Below are 21,967 nucleotides of genomic sequence, written 5' to 3' on the forward strand. Positions count from 1 at the left end.
GAAAACTTACTTACCTGTCACAGAGTGGAGTCGTGCAACCTTTTGAAATTTGTTCCATCTTGTAATTGTAAGCCAATATAAACAGATTACGCTGGAAACTGGACATTTCATTAACTCTATTCATCACATTTTTGTAGATTCGATCCATGATTTCCTGGTTAAAGAAATGGATTACCCCCATCAACCAAGCAAGATAACTATACAATAAAATTGGTTTACTAGGTAAGACTATGAGATCACACTACTGTTGTATCAGATTTCATGTTTCCAAAAGGATCAAGGTCAATTAGAGCACTGATAACTTTTTAAAAAGTACTTAATTATAAGAAACAAAACCTCCTTAAAACTAAAACACTATTCCTCTTAAACCCTAAATTCAAATTTGTGCCAGACACTGAAAGGCTGGGGAGAAACACTGAAATGATCTAACTTCACAAAGCCACTCTCGCCTCTCTGCCTCTTTAGCAAATGCCATCCCGAAAGGCAGAAAAGTAAATTGGGATGGAAAGCTGACACGGGCAGCAATCCAAAAGAACACTTTCCTGGGAGAAAGCCCCACTGAACACAATGGGGCTTACTTCTAAGTCGCCTTGCTTAGGATTGCTCCCATCATGTGCTACTGTTTCCACAAATGCAGTCTTTTAAAAATATACCCTCTGGCTTTAAGGATTAGAATGACTACCAGAATGTAACCATGCCTCTGTTTTTCGATATTATTTCCTAAAGATGCATTTGTTTGTTCAGGTTAGTTCAACTACTGAGGCTTGCTTCTGATTTACTATTTGTCCACAGAATTATTTCTCTGACAATATCCCTGTAGAAAATGCATAGTATATTTAGGTGCTATATTTTAGACAATATATTATAACACAATCAATATTTTTATTATTAAAACTCAGGGAAATCATCCACCCACACAATGATTTATCAAGAAAGTTCTTGAAAGAATTTAGAATAATTTTCCGGGGGGGGGGGGGACTGACCTCTGACATGTCGATATACATCAGCCCACAGAGGAAGTAAGCAATACATGGGAACTGCTCTCAAAAGATTGTTCTTTTTGTTATATTTTAAAGATGTATATTTAAAAATGGAGCTTACCGGCACAGCAGCCATTAGAGTTGGCTTCAGTGTAGAAACATCACCTTTACTTCCTTTCTTTATTTTAGAGGACTAAAAGAAAGTAATGTAACTTTTAATTCAGCCCACATCACCAATCTCACAGTTTGCTGGATACAGAAGAATCATGTTCATAACCTCATGTTTCAGCATATTTAACCAGAAAGAAAATATCTAAGGTAATAATTTGTCATAAATATCAAAACACTAGTACCACTATAAATAAAAACAAATACAGTTTTAAATCCAAATACTTGATTTCATATTTACTTATTTATTGAATTAGATTTATAGCCCGCCCTTTCCTATATAGTAGGGCTCAAGGCAGGTCACAACATTTAAAATCAACAGAACAATTAAATATAATTTAGATTAAAATCAGCAATTACAACAGTTACAACAGTCACAGTGTTCATTCCTCACCAGATGGCACAGTAGAGGGCAGTTCAGGAGATGGCACAGTAGAGGGCAGTTCAGGGCAGTCTAGGTGGAAAAGCATCGTTCATCCTTGACCATGTGTTGGGTGGAACAGCTCCCTCTTGCAGGCCCTGTGAAATTGTTTCAAGTCTTGCAGGGCTGGGTCTCATCAGATAGAGTTTTCCACCAGATTGGGGCCAGGGCCAAAAAGGCCCTGGCCCTGGTCACGGATAGCCGGATGGCCTTTGGGCTGGGGATCACCAGCAAGTTGTTACCGGCTGAGCAGAGCGCCCTTTGGGGGACATACCAGGAGAGGCAGTCCCTCAGATACATTGGTCTCAGACCGTTTCGGGCTTTGAAGGTCAATGACATAACCTTGAACTTGATCCAGAATTCAACTGAAAGCCAGTGCAGCTGACGGTGCACATGCTGAATACGCGCTTCCATCGGTGTCCCTGTAAGGACCTGCGCCACTGAAAGTTGAAGTTTCTGGGTCACCGTCAAGGGTAGCCCTGTGTACAGCAAGTTACAGTATAGTCTGGAAGTGACCACTGCGTGGATCACTATGGCTAGGTCTTGGCGGATCAGGTAGGGAGCCAATTGTCTAGCCTAGTATACATGGAGAAACCAACAACACTCACCAGTATATATACATACAAATACAGTTGTTAAGTTCAACTCATACTTGTATACATTTAATTATCTAAGTACAAAACATTCTACAATGAAAAACAACAATCTCTGTTGAAACAGTACTAGTGGCTTCCCATTAGAATGAACTGATAATGGAGAAGCTTTACAGGGTTTTTTAACTTGTGAAGAGACATGTCTTTTAGGATGCAGCACATCCAGGACCTCGTGATCTATTTACACAGATCTGGAAAGTTTCACTGGACATTTTTCTCTCTCTCCCTTGTTCTATTGTTTGCACTGTTCTGACAGAGATTGTTGTTGTTTTTCATTGTAGAATGTTTTGTACTTAGACAAGTATGAGTCAAACTTAAAAACTGTATTTGTATGTATATATACTATACATGGAGAAACGCCAGTCTAGTTATGTTGGCGACCCATGCCTCCATTGACAGGGAGGCGTCTAGGATCACCCCTAAGCGCTTGGCGGTTTATGCTGGTGTTAGAGGCACTCTGTCAAAAGGGGGAAGTTGGCATCACCTCGACTCAGCCACAGAACCTCTGTCTTCGATGGATTTAGTTTCAGTCAGCTCTGCTTCAACCATCCAACCACTGCCTCCAATCCCTCAGCCAGGGTGTAGCTGGAGTAGTCTCTGGCCAGCTGCTCATCAACAGATATAGCTGGGTGTCATCAGCATATTGGAGACAGCCCAGCCCCAAACTCCGTACCAGCTGGGCAAGGGGGTGCATATAGATGTTGAATACCACCGGAGAGAGGATAGCCCCCCGAGGAGCACCACATACCAATGGGTGCCTCGATGAGGTCATCTCCCCATATGCCACCCTTTGTCCCTAACTTTGGAGAAATGAGATCAGCCACTTCAAGGCTGTCCCACGAATCCCTGCATCAGTGAGGCAGTGTGTCATCAGATCATAGTCGACAGTGACAAATGCTGCTGTCAGATCTAGCAACAACAGCAGTGCTGGCCCACCTCGATTCAGCTGTCTACAGAAATCCGTATGTGAGAGTGACCAGTGCCGTCTCTGTCCCATGGCTGGGGCGGAAGCCGGACTGGAATGGGTCTAGGGCCAATGAGTCATCCATGAAAGTCTGGAGTTGCTCTACTGCCATTCTCTCAACTACCTTACACCCAGGAACGATACATTTGACACTGGGCAGTAGTTGGATGGATCAGAGGGATCCAGAGATGGCTTTTTCGAGAGCTGTCTTACCACTGCCTCCTTTAGTTTTCCCCAGTAGACCCCTGAACTCAGGGACAAATTTATAATGTCTACTGGGGGCTCGAACCCAATCACTACTGGATTTCACCAGCCATGATGGGCACGGGTCCAAGGGGCAGGTGGTGGGCTTTACCACCTCCAGAATTCTGTCAACATCAGTCTGAGAGAGCTGATTGAAACTGTCCAATATTAGACCTGAAAATGGCCAAGGAGTCTTCAGTTTGCATACTGTATCAATATTGGCAGGAAGATCCTGGCAGAATGAGCACAGTGGTTTTAATGTTGAATGTTTATTATGTTTTTATATGTTTTTATTCTGGCATGGCTGTGTCCTGCCCTTGTTAGCCACCCTGAGCCCACCTGGGGAGGACGGGATATAAATATGAAAAATAAATAAATAAATAAATAATAAATAATGACAAGATTTTATCTGCAAAAAAGCTCGCAAAGGCCTCAAAGTGTATATCCAATCTACTAACAGTTTGAGCTCTCTCCTACAGAAAGGTTAGTGACAAAATCACCCTAAACAATTGTGCTGAGCGGGAGCTAGCAAACGCGATGGTGGCCGCATAGAATTTCTTCTTTACAGTCTTCACTGCCATCTTATTGGATTTCATAAGATGTTCTTGTCACTTCGTTGCAAGATCACCTCCAGACTCGCTCTAGTCGTCTTAGCTCCCATTTCATCTTCTGTAGTTCCATGGTATACCATGGAGCTAGCTTAGATCGGGAGCAAAGAGGACATTGGGGAGCAATGTTGTCAATGGCTTCACAGAGCTGGGAGTATATATTTATATGTTGGGCAAAATTTAATATGAACCCTTTACTGGTATGCTCTAATGTATGCAACCAACCTACCTGATCACTTAGAGTCTGAGGTGATGAGTAGCCAATACAGCATCCATGGGCCAAGCAAACAAGCTCAGCACTTAACTCCAGAACGTGAGCAAGAGGCAGGTATCCAATGTAAATATCTTTCTCTCTGAAAAAAATATTATATGTGCTGTGTTAATTACTGCATTCCCCCCTCCATTTTTTTAAAAAAATCCCACTATCCCTCCAAGGAGTTTAAAGGGCATACACAGGCCTTTCTTCATCCATTTCATCCTCATAACAAACTTGTGTAGTTGGTAAGGCTCAAAGAGAGTGAACAGCCCAGTGAACTTTGTGGCTGAGTGCACATGTGAACCCAGGTTTCCATAGTACAAGTCTGGAACTCTAAGTACTATACCCTCACTAACCAAGGGTTGCCACCCTGCTGCTACAACTTTGGCATCATGATCCAAATCATACCATGCTATGGCACCTTTGCAATACAGACATAGAGTCTTATATGTAGCAGCAGGGGGCTGGTGATGATGAATAATGCTGGCTCCTGTTAACTGCAAACCAAGTGGCTCCTGTTAACCATCTGATTGGATACACTCTTCAACAGGACCTCTCTTCCTCAGAACAAACCCCCTGCAGTCATGTACAGTAGCTTGATTGCACTAATGTTAAGGTGACACACACTTTTCCTTTAACCAAGTTTCAAACTACTGCGACATTTTTTCCCTTAGAAAATGCAGTTTCATTTGAAATATGAACCAAGCTTGTGTCACCTCAGAGAGTGCTGGTTAAGGCAAATTAAAAGCCTGAGAAAGACCTTCAATCCCATGTGGCTGAGGTTTTCAAACAGATTTTCAAGTTCCTCTAGACAAAATACTTTTACATTAGAGTTCAAATCATTTCTGAAAATCCACCTGAAAAGTAATTGGTCATTTATCTGTCTTGCAAACAATTAAGAGTGCTGATCTTTATAGAATAACCAGAAGATCAGTAAATCAGAATTCTAACGACATAAAAACATTTTAGGTCTGCATTAATATAAGTGTTTTGTTAATTTATTCCAGTTCTAGAATAAAAACTTGATTCAATTGAGCATGTGATCCCATTAATATAGGAATTGTTTCAATCATTCTAAGAATGTAAAAAAACAAACAAACAGTGGCCATGCATTCATGGCAAGATTTCATACTTACCCCAAATGAGGAATCCTTTCAGCCATTCCACTTATACCAGAAATAAGGTTACAATGTGAAATCATAACTCCTTTGGGAATTCCTGTAGAACCACTTGTGTACATAATGACTGCAGTGTCTGATGGTACTGGTTTCATCTTCTGTTTGTTGAGTGACACTTAAACAAAAAAATCAGGAAAAATGTAAAAGCAGCTGCACATACAGTGAAATTGCAAGCATGTTTAAGTGACTATCGTGATGAATAAAGAAATTACAAGAGTGATTGTCCTATTATTTAAATAACCTCAAGAGGTCCCCCAAGAACGGAATTCACCTAACCTAAACCAACCAACCGCCTAAGTGATACCTATCAATAAAGACTCCACAACATCCTGCAATTTATTCCAGCTTTAGACCAAGTTAGAAAGTTCTTTCTGTGTTGCATCTGATCTTTTCAGTTAGTTTGGACATTTTTGCTCATCTCGTCCATGGCAGATGAGGCAAATTGTGTATACAAGCCAGAATGTATTCTGGAAATCCTGCTTGGGGGGGGGGGGTAATTAGTCAACACATCCATAAAATTTTCCTGCCTTTGTCTCTCTCTCCCATATTTTAGCCACAAAGTTTCACACTGGAGGAACATATGCAAGTGGGAGCTTCCATTTGGTTTGGTAAGAGAGTCTATGTGCACACTGAAGCTTCAGATACAACAACCATCAGGAGTAATAAGGAACCACACACATATACCAGAACAGCAGATACTCAGCACCTACCCTCTAAGCAGGAGATACAGTAGCTTCCCAGAATTACCATGCCTTTGATCTTTTCCACTTTCTATTTTCTTCCCCCCCAAAAAAAACCCCTCCTACTAATATTATAGGAAGGACAAAAAGATGATCAAGCAAGTAGAGAACTGTACATACTATTTTCTGCTTTTGCTCCCATAGCTTGAACAGATGCCATAGTGTGAACAATTACACCTTTGGGGAATTCTGACCATGTTGTTGGTTTGCCATCCACAGTAATAATATGGCGCAGTAGTGGAAGCTGAGATGCAATACTCTGTGGAGAAGGATACATACACACGTTTTTAAATTGTTCACAGCCCAAGGCTAAGAAAGTTTGCCTTGCTTTTTTAACTTTTCAAACACTGATCAAACACAACACTTAGAATATGCAACCTTCTCACAGTACGGATCTGACAAGTCTATTGCTCCCTGGAGTTTACTCAACCAACCTACTCATTCACCTCAACTCACAGAAATCAAGTGGTTCAAAATACTATGGCTGCAAAACCCCTCTTATCAGAAAGAATATTCATACATTCTACAGATCAAGATGGGCAGCTGTGTTACTCTGTCTGTAGCACTGGAAAAGAGCAAGACTCCAATAGCACCCTAAAGACTTAACTAAATTTGTGGCACGGTATGAGCTTTCATGAGTCACCGCTCACTTCTACAGATGCTGTGGTCTCTGAAGAAGTGAACAGTGACTCACAAAAGCTCATACCCTGCCACAAATTTTGTTAGTCTTTAAGGTGCTACTGGAGTCTTGCTCTTTTCTACTCATATATTCTATAATATCAAATCTCATCTGCCATTAGATACCAGAGTTCTTCCTACCACTATAAAATCCTTCAGTAAATGACAGTCAAATCTTTATTAAGATTTTTAATTTTTAATATACCACGAGTGTGCACTGCATCAAGGTTTTTACTTATGATGTTCATATTTTTATTTATTTATTTATTTATTTCATTAAACTTATAGCCCACCCTTTCCTCATGGTAGGCTCAGGGCAGGTTCCAAAACATAAAGGTAAAGGTTTCTCTTGCTTGAAAGATCTGCAAATAATGCAGATTTACAATTAAAACAAATAAAACATAGTCAAAAATCCATTTAACTCATTAAATCACTAAAACATTAAGACAAACAATGAGCCTCAACAGACAATATTAATTCCAATGATGTTGTGGCTCCAGTAGGCTTCTAGGATCTGTAGTCACTGGAGGCGGGGCCAGATCAAAATGAATGCCCACTGCCTTAACTAAAGGCCTGGTGGAAGAGTTCCATCTTACAGGCTCTGTGGAACTGTAACAGGTGCCGCAGAGCCCTGATCTCATTAGGTGGCTCATTCCAACAGGTAGGGGTCAGGGCCAAGAAGGCCCTGGCCCTCGTTGAGGCAAGTTGGACATCCCTAGGGCCAGGAACTACCAGGAGATGCTGGTTTGTAAAACATAATGTTCTACGGAGCTCATATGGGGAAAGGCAGTCTCGAAGATATGCAGGCCCCTGGCGGGATAGGGCTTTAAAGGTAAGCACCAACACCTTGAAACAGATCCAGTATTCGATAGGCAGCTAGTGCAGGTCACGCAGCACTGGGTGGATGTGTGCCCGCATGGGCAGCAACATCAACACTCGCACTGCTGCATTCTGCACTAGCTGCAACTCTCAGAGCAGAGTCAAGGGCAGCCCCATGTAGGAGAATTACATTAATCCAGTCTGGAAGTAACTGTTGCATGAGTCATCGCAACCAGGTCGTGGGGGGTGCGGTATGGGGTCAACTGCCTGATCTGCCTCAGATGCAAAAAGGTAGACCTGGCAGTGGTGATGGCCTGGGCCTCCACAGTCAGTGAGGCATCCAGGAACAGCCCTAGGCTCTTTACCTTTGGTGTTGGCACCAATGGGGCCCTGTCAAAGTTTGGAAGCCTGATACCCAATTCTAGTCCCCACAGCCCAGGTGCAGGACATCCGTCTTTGATGGATTCCGTTTCAGTTGGCTCTGTTGCAACCATCCAGCCAGCAATTTAATGGCTCTCTTATGGGGGGAAACGGAGACTGGGGATAATTTCTGTATGAAACTACATAATTTCATACTTCCTTTTAAAAATTACTGGCCTTATACTTAACTCTTTTTAGAAGTATTCATGTTATACAAATATCTAATATTTGTCGAATTTCTACCCCACCCTTCCAGCCAGAGCCGGCTCAGGGCAGTTTACATAAAACAGATAAGTTACATTAAAACGTAAATTACAATACAAACAATTCTAAAGCCATCTAACGTAATAAAGTGCTAGTAGTCATTATTGATTTGATGGTGGCAGCCATTATTCGATGCTCTCAATTCACAATCGGCTTGAGATGGTCGATGTCCTTTAGGCTGTTGATGGAAATTCCAGGGATCCAGGGCCCCTCTCATTCCACTGTTAGTTGTTAATTATTGATGGTGGTGGCGGCTCCCGAAAGCCTGGTGGAAGAGCTCCGTTTTACAGGCCCTGCGGAACTGTGAGAGGTCCTGCAGGGCCCTGATCTCTTCTGGAAGCTCCTTCCACCAGAATGGAGCTGCCACCGAGAAAGCCCTGATCCTGATTGTCGACAGCCTAGCCTCCTTAAGACCCGGGAGGGCCAGTCGATTCTGAGTCCCTGATCGCAGTGCTCTCTGGGGAACATGTGGGGAAAGGCTGTCCCTCAGGTATGTAGGTCCCTGACCATAAAGGGCTTTAAAGGTAAAAACCAGCACCTTGAAACAAATATGGTATGCTACTGGCAGCCAGTGCAATGCCTTTAGCACAGGCTGTACATGCTCCCGTATAGAGAGCCCCATCAGGAGCCTGGCCGCGGCATTTTGCACCAGCTGCAGCTTTTGGATTTGAGACAAGGGCAGCCACATGTAGAGAGCATTACAGTAGCCCAGTCTCAAATTGACAATCGCATGGATCACTGTTGCCAAGCCAGTACATTCGAGGAAGGGAACCAACTGCCTAATCAGCCGAAGATGGTAAAAGGCCAATTTGGCAGTGGCTGCCACCTGGTCCTCCATAGTTAAGGAGGCATCCAGGAGCACTCCCAGACTCCTCACCTCTGGTGCTGGCACCAATGGTGCCCCATCTAAGGTCGGGAGTGAGATCCCTACCCTCGGGCCACCCCGGCTCAGGCACAGGACCTCCGTCTTCGTCAGATTCAATTTCAGTCGGCTCAGTCTAAGCCAACCAGCCACAACTTGTAGCGCCCGGTCCAGATCTTCCAGTTTGGAGTCAGACTGGCTGCCCAATAACAGATAGAGCTGGGTGTCATCCGCATACTGGTGACATCCCAGCCCATGCCTCCGGGCAATCTGGGCAAGGGGGCACATGTAGATATTAAAAAGCATCGGGGACAGCACTGTCCCTTGAGGCACACCACAGTCCAGTGGGTGCCTCCAGGATAGCTGTTCCCCCAGTGCCACCTGTGGTCCCCGACCTTGGAGAAAGGAGACAAGCCACTGCAAGGCCTGCCCCTGAATTCCAGTGTCAGCGAGGCGGTGGGTCAGTAGCTGATGGTCAACCGTGTCGAATGCTGCCGACAGGTCCAACAACAACAGCACTGCCGATCTGCCTCGATCCAGATGCCTCCTGAGTTGTCCGTGAGGGTGACCAGTGCCGTCTCCGTCACATGACCCGGGTGAAACCCAGATGGGATCTAAATAAGCAGCATATCTGCAGAAGCATACAAATAGATATCTGCAGAATCATACAAACTAAAGTTACATTTAGTGCCTATGAAATGAGGAGAAAGGACTAAATCTAGCCTGTGGTCAGACAACTATCCACTAACACATTCAACAGACTAACAAGCTATAAGTAGAATTTATATTTCTCTGGTCTTACATTATAGTATAAGCAAATCTGTAGATGGGGAGGGAATAATCTACAGTATTCACATAGTATTTCCCTTCATAATATTAAAAACAAAACCTATGTATACGGGCACCTAATTCATCCATGCAAGATTATTCCTTACCTTTAATTTTGTTTGCATCAGTTCCCTGCTAGTAATAATGGTTGTCACTTCCGTTTCATTCAATCCATGTACTATTGCAGGGCCACCCAGAGTAGCATACAGTGTCACAACTGAAAAAAACGAATAATGAATTTCCTATTAGAGATGTCAGTGACCTCAACACATACACTGCATGCTGAAAATACCACCTCAGTACGGTTGCTTCAAATACAGTATTTGGAACTTTCTGAGAAGCAGAAAATGCAGAAAGTATTTTGGTTATTCTGTGCATATTTGGCTGCATTTCCTCAAAATAAGTGTGACTCGGCTTCTAAAGTCCTATAGCAGAATCTTTTACTTTCATATCCAAAAACACAGAGAGAACTACTCAGAATTTTGAATCATTCACATTAGAAATGCTAAAGGACTACACAGATAAATAGTATGAATAGACCTCCACCCTACACGTTACATATCTGCCATTCCATACTATGGGGGGGGGGGAGAAGCAGGGGACCTATGAGGACTTGTAGGAGAGAAACTCATTCCCCTTCCACCTACTAGCCAATTCACCTTTATTTGTCCCCATATCCAGCTTTCCCTTCTTTCCTTCCCCTGGCAGCCTCTACCCAGGAAAACTATATTATTTATTTTCTTTATTGTTCAACTTATGAATCGCCCAATCCCTGCTACAGCAGGGCTCTGGACGATATACAACATATAATAAAAACATTAAAACCATAAAATAGATCATAAATAATACTGATACAGTAATCTAAAAATATCGAGTGGTGAGAATTACAATTTCTTCCAAGTTCCAGACTGCAACCACCTCATGGGTATGGGGAGGGGAGTAAAGCAGTCTGATGGAGAGGAGAGTAGGAGGAGTAAGTGCAGGGTGCCAGCCAGGATGGAAACCATAGTTGTCCTCAACCAAAAGCTTGGCGGAACATCTCTGTTTTACAGGTCCTAAAGAACTGCATAAGGTCCCACAGCAGGGCCCTGATGGTGTTTGGCAGAGAGTTCCACCAGGTTAGGGCCAGGACTGAGAAGGCCCTGGCCCTGGTCAATGACAGCCGGATGTCTTTGAGGCCAGGGATCACCAGCAGATTGCTGTCCAAGGAGCCTAGATGCATGATAGGGAACCCACAAGGATTTGCAGGGGGACTTCCTACTGGGAACCCCCATAACCTCATGTTTCCCTGCTTTCTTCTCTACTTCTCACCTCACCAACCAATCTACCTTTTATCTGCCCCCCTCTTCAGCTGTATTTATTATTTGCTTCATTTCTCCACAATGGGGAGTCAAAATAAACCACAACATTCTACGCTATTTTATCCCCACAACAACCCGGTGAGGTAGCTTAGGCTAAGTGTATATGACTGGCCCAAGTCATCCAATGAGCTTCCATGGCAGAGTGGGGATTCGAACTTGGTTCTCTCTGATCCTAGTCTGAAATTCACATGGTATCATCTTTTTGTTGCTACCAGGTTCCAATGAGTCCTCCCCTTAAAGAGCAAAACAGCCTCAGAAAGGGCCCTGCCCTCTCACTCTGCCTTTTACTGACAGAAACCAAGATTGCAACTGGCAATACTGTTGTGGTTGCCTAGTAATAGCCACGGACTGCTTCTATTATTTGAGGTGGTTAACTGCCTAGTGAATTTTTTTAATTTAGATTTTTCTGCAAAACTAGGGCTTTTCTCAGAAATATATGTTCATGGCGGCTCCAGATTCAAGCATTCATAGATTTGGCCACGTTGAGAACTGGATACACTGAGAATAATAAACTGTAGCTAATGAGGAGGTGGAATTAGATTTGGCCATGTTGAGAACTGGATACATTGAGAATAATAAATTTTAGCTAATGAGGGGGGTGGAATTAGGGTCCAACTAGGTAAAGGTTTCCCTTGCTCGAAAGCTAGTCATCTGACTGTAGGGGGCGGTGCTCATCTCCGTTTCCAAGCCAAAGAGCCAGCGCTGTCCGAAGACGTTTCCATGGTCACATGACTAAACGCCGAGGCGCATGGAACACTGTTATCTTCCCACCAAAGCAGTACCTATTTATCTACTTGCAATTTCTTGCTTTCAAACTGCTAGGTTGCCAGGAGCTGGGGCCAAAGATGGGAGCTCACTCCATCACGCAGCACTAGGGTCTCGAACTGCCGAGCTACAGACATTCTGGTCTGCAGCTCAGTGTCTTAACCTCTGAGCCACCGTGGCCCCAGGGTCCAACTACTTTCCCCTAATATATGAGGACACTATATAATACCGACAGTCACTAAAGTGATTCTGTAAGTGCAAAAGAAAGTATCCAGCACCTGGGGAAATGCTACATGCTCATTTGTTGGAGAATACTGGTTTCAGATACCTTCTTCCTTTCAACAGGTAATTCTCAGTGGCAAAACTGAGTGTGCAGTTGTTTGCTTGGAAATGGATATCCTCATGCACAACAACATATAATGCACCTCATCACTGTGCATAAAGATTTCTGGGTAAAAGCCAGATAAATTTTCACATAGTACAACCAACAAAATGCACTAATTTGGGAATTCTCAAGGGCTACTGGCATAGCTTTACTCAAATAAGATTAAGACCATTTTATGGACAACAGGGCTCTGAAACTAAGCGGCCAACTTGGAAATAAGTTCTTACCCAAATAAAAAAATACGTTTTCGGGACACTGTGTGGACACTGATGAGAACAGCCTCTATGGGAGGACTTATCCTTGCTATAGCATGTTTTCTTTATTACTCTCACCTGCTTCCCAGCAGCAGTACTACTGTGTGTAGCAATTCTCATGCCAGAATGGCAACAATCAGAGAATCTCATCACACTGAGGCAGCTTTTTCCAACTGCAATTGAGGTCATAATATGTTCACTGGCTCTCATTTCCGAGATACTCTGTTTACAGTTCTGCATGCATCAGCCGCAGTTAGTATACATGCTAAAGGAATGTGGTCCTTCTTAAAGACAGCCTCATGTCTCTGTTACAAGTGGATCATATTGAAAAACATCTCACAATCAAAACTGATGGAAAATGTTGGTAGCATAATCATGGAGCAATTTTCACAGAGCTCAACTCCATGGCATGCCAAAACGGTGTGTGTAACCCTAAACTGGGTTCACCGCGATGCCCTCCTGGAATCATGTAACTATCCATAAAATCGGAGCCATATAGCCCAATAACATCTACTGAAATCAACGACCTCAGACTAACAACCCTATGCAAAGTTAGTTGTGCATATGAGGAGAAAAATGCAGGTCTTGTAACTAATACCTCAAAACTCTTTTATTCAAAAGTGAGCTGTTGAACTTAAAAACAAAACAAAACAAGACTATTTAACAATGAACCACAGTTCCAAATTGTTGCAGAGCAAGTACACATGCACATTGTTTTCTTTAATTTGGTGGGAGCAAAGTACAAAAGATTGGCTTTATTAGTTCCCATGAGCTCTTTCTGTTTAGTACACTGACCCCTGTTATGTAAACATAAGATTCACAACGCCAACTTTCTCCAAAAGGGGAGGGGGAGTATAATCTCTTGAACAATAACCAATACATTAATTCATTAATCTTAAAGAGTGTGAAAAAATGAAGTGAAAAATCATTTAGTTGTTAATGAAGGCAAGAAGTATGTGTCATTTACAAAGTGATGTACTGACGTCATGGAGAAAGAGATGAAGTGAGCTCCAGCAGCTGCGAGCCATTATCATGCAGCCTGATCTGCCGAGTTATCACTGATCAGCCAAAATACGTAACGCATCCTCGTGCATACATGAAACATAATTGAAAGTTACAAACAACTCTGAAGTCAAAAACATCCAGTTGTAGTGTTCCAAGGCAAAAATAAAAACCCTTCAAAGATAATTTTGCCTTGTATGAAGCTGGTTCCAAATACAATAGCATACTTAATTGTCCAACGCATAATAAACTACAAACTACAAAAGGCTAGCTGATTCTAGGAAAATACTATGGGTTGGATCACATCAAAATGCTATGCATGGAAGCAACTTCCCTACCTCTCCCCTTATGCTGCAGCCTGCAATGCCCCCCAAATACTGCCCGTAGGGGACAGCGGACCCTAAGGAGCAATATGAAGCTGGCATTGAAGGGTTGCCATCGCTGGGTGGGAAATAGATGAGAATCACCTATCTCCCTCACACACCTGGATCTTATCCACAGGATTCAACTTTATACAACAACCATAAGAAGAGAACAGTGGTCCATAGAGTCCAGTACTCCATCTCATACAGTGGGTGCCCAGCTGCAATGGAGAGCTGACATGCAACAGGGCATGAGAGCAAGGCTTTCTCCTGATGTGGCCTCCTACCACCAATATGTAGAGTTCTTCCTTTTAGTCTCTGTGACAACAAGCCAATAATAGCATATGAAAAGCCCTGCTGCATTACAGTACCTGAAGATAACTGAAAAGAAAACACTAAACTCTTGTTCACATGTACTATGACACGTCTGTCACGGATCCCCAAACAAATAAAAAGATAATGAGTTCCTCAAGCATTTTGTTCTTTTTTTAGTTTAGAAACAAAGGGAACTAAAAAAGGGTCCAACAGAAGTTATCACACTGAACATGATATGGAGAAAGGACAGAGAGAATTTCTCCTCTCCAATAATGTTAGGCCTAAATGACATCAGCTGATCAAGGACAGTGACAGGCAGTAAAGTCAGGACAGACAAAATCAGGCAGTGCTTCACATAATGTGTAAGTTTATGATTACATTGCTACATGATGTAGTGACAGACACTACCTTAGATGGATTTATAAAAGGGGAATAGAAAAACTAATGGGAGACAAATTCACAGCTCTTAACCATAATGACTAAATTCAACCTTCACCTTCACAAGCTGTATATTGTGGGGGGGGGGGAGCACAGTAGGAGGAGATTGTTGGTTTCATACTCTGCTTGTGGGTTGAAACATCTGGCTGACCACTTCTGAAAACAGGATGCTGGACTTCAATGTAATCCAGTAGAGCTTGTTTCTTTAATGGGCATTAACAGGAAGTATTATGAGAGAACTTCAGGGTTCGGCATTTTTTTCATTTTTTTGTTTTACTTTGTTAAATAAGGTACTATTGTTTGTAACCACTGGGTTAAAAAATTAAAATAAGGTTAAAAACAGTACTCCTTTTATGCTGATACATGCACATGTTACAGGAAAAGAACACATACGTTTATTAATTAATATACACCAAAATATAGCAAGATTAAGCCTAGCGCATGATGAACACAGGAAGAGAATTACTTGTTCAAAACTGAAATAGCAAACATTTTTCCTTGCAAAAATTCAATTCATGCTATTTCCTTGACTGCAACTCAGTGTTTAGAAATGAGTACGTGAAAAGTGTATGACCATATTACCATCTGCCAGAAAATAAGTCAGCCAAGTTCATTCATTTGAGATCACGAAGTGATGTGTCATGCTGTGAGCTGAGGCACGTCTCAAGAACTTGAGATGTCCAGCTAAATCCCCACCATCCCGCCTGATGTCCTGATACAGATGCAAACTTCTCTACAACAGATGTTTCAATGTTTTGCTACATTTTTATGTAACAAATGAAAGTCGAAAATTAAACATTTTTGATGGTCTGAATTGAATCTGTCAGATAATCTTAGGAAGAAAGATTTCTTAGTATTTCTGAAGATTCTTTAAATATACAATAGTTTTGACACTTCAGGTGCTCAATTACAGTTTTAAAAGGATTGAGAATTAAACACAACTGTCCATAGATTCTGCCTTCCCATAGGGCATTCCCAAATGTTTTTTATTCCTTTAAAGCAATATTTCTGCAGTGAATATCATTGTGAAATACATGTGAAAAATAGTGTCAGACTGAAAATCCAGAGATTTTTCCGAACAGATCAAGAAGAAGGAACCTACTATCCACTCTTGCTCACAGTTCTATCCTGAAATTTCCCAATGGAGTTTCACTTCCTCTACAGAAAACACTTCAAAGCTGAACTAGATTTTAGTAAGGTAGAGATATCAGATTTCTGGTATTTTTAAAAATACCAAAAATATCTACGCCTAAATTACTGCAGAACAAAAAGATACAGTGGAAGTTTTTGTATCTGAGGAAGTGAGCTTGCACATGAAAGTTTATACCATTAATAAAACTTCGTTGGTCTTAAAGGTGCCACTGGACTCAAACTTTCCTTTAATTCAAACAACTTTCCTTTAATTCAAACATTAATAAGGAATATATGAATTACCAAGCACAGAGCCAGGGTTTAGCTCAGTCAAGTAGAGACAAATATTTAAGGCAATTTAGCTGCCTCAATACTTCCTGGACTAAATCAGCTTAAGGCAAAGCACTTTGATTTAATCAGATTGTAGACTGGGCTACAAGTTACTTAGTTATGTGGAGAATATTTTGTTTTAAGGGAGAATGAGAAAGAACATAATTTTAGACATGCTGAGAGCTCACTAGTATCACAAAACCAGTAACACACTCGTTTATAGAAAAAAATTACATGAATTGGTGTTGCTCAAACTTTGAATTCAGGATTCCTTTAAAATTTAGTATAACTTCTGAGATCCCCCAAACACCTTATGCTAATTATTTGTTGGGCAGCTGAATGTGTGGAGGTTTGCAACTTGCATCCTCCTACTGCATCTGAGAATCTGTGAACTGGAACACTGAATATGTTAGCATGATTGATACAAACCAGGTCCATTTTGGTACTTTAGACACTGACCTGAACAACAAGAACCAAGCAGACATTCCAGTTGCTTCCTACAGTTTCCACACAGGACTTCAGAGGAAGGAAGGAAGGAAGAACATCGAGAGTCCTGGCAAATATGGCTATCTGTTCCCTTGCAACAACTCCCCCCCCCCCCAGCCATGGAGTCTTAAACCACTGTTACACTCAGGCAGTATGCTGAAAAAAAGGGGCAACCAATATCTCAAAGGTGTAATTTAATAATATTTCAAACTAGTCCATATTTTCCTGGCTAAAAATAAGTCCACAACAAAAGAACAACACAAAATGACCAAAAAGAAAATGACCACAACAATCACTAGGCAGGTAGACCTCAATACATCTGAACTTCTCTTGCTCTCCTTGGAGTCATAGGTGCATGGCAGTGTTGATACTCAACACTATCTGCCTTTTCAAAAAGATGCAAAAGATGACCCAGAGAGTGATTTATGTCATGTACTCACACGTGGTCACTTTACTCACCGACACCACACAATGTTATACAACAGCACAAGGTCAAGTAACATACAAGGAACAAGAGTTTCAAATTAAAGAACTCCAAAAAGCTGACCTGAGCAGTCCTGGATTGCTCGTACAATCTGTACAGCGCCTATGATAGTAAATCATATGTTGCACTTATTCAGAGGCTACAGAACTGAGATGGATGCATTTCACGACAATACTTAGTGAGACTCTGGAGCAAGGACACTGATAATTTACTGTGCCAAATATTTATGCCCTGTTGCTACAGCACAGGAATGCTTCCTATAGAAAGCGCGTGCTGTAGCTTTCATGCCACTGTATCCAAAATTTTCAATGAGATGCATGTTAGGCAGTATTTTTTTTTAAGAAGAAGAGGAAGAAGAGATTGGATATATACCCCGCCCTTCACTTGGAGTCTCAGAGCAGCTTACAAACTCCTTTCCCTTCCCCTCGCCACAACAGACACCCTGTGAGGTGGGTGGGGCTGAGAGAACTCTGACACAAACTGCTCTTTCAGGAACAGCTGTGCCAGAGCTTGTGACTGACCCAAGGTCACATCAGCAGGTGCAAGTGGAGGAGTGGGGAATCAAACCCGGTTCTCCCAGATCAGAGTCCGCACACTTAACCACTACACCAAACTGGCAAATGTAACAGACATACTCATTGTTTCCCCAGAAACAGTTTACTGCAAAAGTCCTGCTCAGGTGTGCCTATAGTACAGTGGCAAAAACAATACTTTTTATCCAAAAAGTGTGTTTAGTTAGCTAGCCTGTTCTACCTCATCTTACTTTCTAGCTGATAGAACCACCACCACTAAGCTTGTACAATAGGGTTACTGGCTACTTTGATCCTCTCAGCCAGAAACAACGCAGCCATACCAGCTCACATAGCCATCAAGTAGCCAGTTCTTGCCACTGGATCAACTCTACAAGTAGTATTATGCTGGCAGAATACGATACTGACAACAATCATGTTTATGCACTGTTCTTGCCAATATGCACAAGCAATGTTCCCTCTAAGGTGTGCAGTCTTGTGAGCAAAAAATTTACCTCGTGAGCCAAAAATGGTGCTAGCTTTAAAACTGTGAGCAGGCCAACCTTTTTTTTTTTAATATTTCATTTTACAAACCATGCAGAAACTGGAAATACTTCAGTTTTCTAGGCTTCTCCTCTAGACATCCACACATCAATTTCAACATAATTCTCAAAAATGTGTTGGACAGAAATATCTAAAAGGGTGTCTGGAGTTTCAAAAATTGAGTACAAATTGTGGGATTAATAGGTGATATTGATTGGGTTGATATAGGTAAATATTATCTTTATGGAAACAGAATGCAGCAATGACTCATTTGTGGCACTACATGAACTATGGATCTAAAACCTCAACTCCTTAAGGGTGACAAAAACCTTTGATCTATTAATGATACTGTTTAGTGACATGAAAGGTAATTAATTTAACAGTGCAAATCCTGAACAGAATTACACACTTCTAAATCTATTGAGTTCAACAACTCTTCCAACAGTTTGCTTCAAGAGTACCAATAATCTGAGCTATTGCAACACTAGTTTTGTATACCGGCATAATTTATCCACATGATCCACAGATTATAGTATCATTCGTGCATAGCGGCATCCCTATTCCAAGATGCAAACGCATGTGGAAGTAGAGAGAACACTAAAAGGGGTAATAATGGAAGTAAAATAATTTAGAACTCAATGTAAAAAGAAGCCTTCACTTTATATTGAGCAATAGCAAAGTGCACCTTAGGCAAAACAATCAACAACCACAATTTGCAGTGTGGTCTGCACGTGTCTCGTATTAAGCTATCAGCAATGAACTAGGAGCAGATGAACCAAAAATGATCTGAAAGGGCCTGAAGTCATAATGCCAACTTTTGACACCCTGAGCCTTTGCAGCTGTGAAGGCCACCAAGGGGGAGAAAGGAGAGCACTCATGCCCTCTCCCCCACCTCCAACACACACATTGTTGGTCTTAAAGGTGCTACTGACTCAAACACATTGCTGAGAGGGAGAAAGGAGGGTGCACATGGCCTCCCCCCCCCAACACACGCACACACCAAAGAAATAAAACTCTGTTGGTCTTAAAGGTGCTATCAACTCAAATGCATTCCTGAGGGGAAGAAAGGAGAGTATGTGCAGCTTCCCCCCCACCTCCACCCCCAGCTCCCATGTCACTGGGACCCGCAGCACATGCACACATGACAGTGCTGGCTGCCCAGGGGGAGAAGGTGGAGAGGGCGACTCACCTCTATTCTGTCCTCCTACAGTGGGGCAGGACAATAGGAGTAGAGCAATGGCGCGGGCCAGGCAGCAAGTGGCTGCAGCTCATGGGAGGCAAACCTCTTGGGCAGCGGGGCAAGTACTAACAGTGTCAGCATTCCCCTTTGCAGGGCCCACAGGCCCAGGGCTGGGGGGGGGGGTGTTGGGCCAACCCATGAGGATCCATGAGCTGAGCTAATGAGCTCTGCGCTGGGAGGGGAATCAGTGCACCAGCCCAGGCTCATGCACATTAGAGGGAACCCTGTGCACAAACCCTGCACATGTCAAAATTATTATTACTATTTATTAAATTTCTGGATCGTCGAATCCCTGAGTACACAAGGCTCTGGGCAACTTACAACAGTTAAAAACAATATAAAATTATATATTAAAATCAACAATCAGTTAGTCTAATTTAATAGTCTCCAAATGGTGTCCATAATTTAATCCAAAACCTACTGTGGACTGTTCTTCTATCTAGTGGGCAGGTTAGGGAGGAGGCTGAAGCGAGCAGAATGGGAGAAAAGAGGTGATGAAACATGAAGGATAAAGCCTGTGAAGGTTCCTCAAAAATACAAATTGTACATCCAATTTTTAGTTAGAACAGACACACATTTCACGTAACAGGATCTACTTTTCTAACAGCAATAATCCCAAGGCAGGGACAAGAGACAGAAACAGCAACACATCCATTAACAGTGATTACATGATTTGCTGAATCCAAAATGCTTTCTACAATTGCTTTAAGTACAACATAATTTACAGTGCAATCCTAAATGGAGTTACACATTTCTTGACTGCAATGGGCTTAAAAAGTAAAGGTTTCCCTTGTTCAAAAGCTAGTTGACTCCGACTCTAGGGGGCGGTGCTCATCTCCATTTCCAAACCGAAGAGCCAGCGTTGTCCAAAGATGTCTCTGTGGTCATGTGGCTGGCATGACTAAATGCCGAGGCACATGGAACACTGATACCTTCCCACCAAAGTGGTGCCTATTTATCTTCTTGCAATTTCTTGCTTTCTAACTGCTAGGTTGGCAGGAGCTGGGGCCAGAGACAGGAGCTGAGAAGGGCATAATTCTGTTTAGGACTGCACTGTTAATTCCTTTATATCTGTGACTTGCAAAACTTTAAAAGATGAAAATGCTCTCTGAACAATATACTTTCATTTGTATACAAATCTTATTATTGCCACCTTGATGGATATTTTAATTGCTATGATTTATGTGTTGGTGAGCATGCAAGATACAAAGACATAAAGGCCTAGAAGTAATATGGTTGCTCTTAATGTCAGCAGCATAGGAATATAGGGAAAGTCTTCAGAATGAAGGGCATATTGCGTTTAGTTATATTAGCATTTTTGTTAGTGAATATAGCCATTCAAGTGGTCCAAAAACCTCACTGATATACAAAGGTTGATATTCCTCCCAGGAATACTTTGGAGAGGAGAAGGCCAGATTGGCCACAGCCATCAACCAGAGAAGGCGCAAGCACAAGGAGCTTACTTCCCACCCACCCCCTACAAGGAAGAACTCTTCTCTGACAGATGCACAGGGACTGCAAAAGGAAGTAGGAAAGGACTGTGTCTGCCACTGCTGACCAAGAAACCTCTTGGAAGCTACACCTCCATCACTCTAGAAAGAAAGCCAGTAAGGGAAGATTATCTTGACCACAACTGGATTTAGACGCTTAGTTCTTTGCCTTCTCCCTTCACTCTCCTTACCAAGTTGGCTTTATCCACCTGAGGGCAGGGACTCCTGTCTCTTGACTGATGTAAACTCTTTGGGAGATTGCTAGTTGAAAACAGGATATAAATAAAACAAACAACTGAATGAATAACACTGCCAAAGAAAATACCTACGCTGATAGTTGTTCATGAAACAAGCTTGTGCTGTGATCATCCATTCTGCTCGAGTCTCACAGAAGATGGCGATGGTTGTCTTTGGTTGCTGGCCTAACACTGCTAATCCCTTCCCAAAGTTATTAGCTTTATTGTAAACATCTTCATACGAAAGCCAGTTATATTTTCCAAGGATGACCTGATAAAAATAATACAGACTTTTATTCAGAAATTAAGCCTAAGCATTTAGCTGCTTTCATGCAACATTCACAAAGCACAACTGTTCCATCATCCTGGTCTTTTCACCCTTTCCTTCCCCACTGGCCAGCATTAAGAAGAAGAAGAGATTGGATTTATACCCCACCCTTCACTTGGAGTCTCACAGCGGCTTACAAACTCCTTTCCCTTCCCCTCCCCACAACAGACACCCTGTAAGGTGGGTGGGGCTGAGAGAGCTTTGACAGAAACTGCTCTTTTAGGAA

At 42.2% G+C, this 21,967-nt stretch overlaps 1 protein-coding gene across 2 annotated transcripts in view; it reads right to left on the bottom strand.

Annotated features, from left to right (window-relative positions):
• Positions 1-21,967, bottom strand: part of ACSL3 (acyl-CoA synthetase long-chain family member 3) — a 98,708-nt gene that overhangs the window by 28,646 nt on the left and 48,095 nt on the right. For both annotated transcript variants that reach the window (XM_015417640.1, XM_015417639.1), the window contains 7 exons: positions 21,507-21,684; positions 10,190-10,299; positions 6,332-6,470; positions 5,430-5,586; positions 4,267-4,390; positions 1,102-1,173; positions 15-154 (listed from right to left, as the gene is read on the bottom strand). In XM_015417640.1, the coding sequence (XP_015273126.1) occupies positions 15-154; positions 1,102-1,173; positions 4,267-4,390; positions 5,430-5,586; positions 6,332-6,470; positions 10,190-10,299; positions 21,507-21,684 (920 nt within the window). The remainder of the gene's footprint in view (positions 1-14; positions 155-1,101; positions 1,174-4,266; positions 4,391-5,429; positions 5,587-6,331; positions 6,471-10,189; positions 10,300-21,506; positions 21,685-21,967) is intronic.

The sequence above is a fragment of the Gekko japonicus genome, unplaced genomic scaffold (genome assembly GCF_001447785.1).
Source record: "Gekko japonicus isolate JY-2015 unplaced genomic scaffold, Gekko_japonicus_V1.1 scaffold38, whole genome shotgun sequence".
In the NCBI taxonomy this organism is placed as follows: Eukaryota; Metazoa; Chordata; class Lepidosauria; order Squamata; family Gekkonidae; genus Gekko; species Gekko japonicus.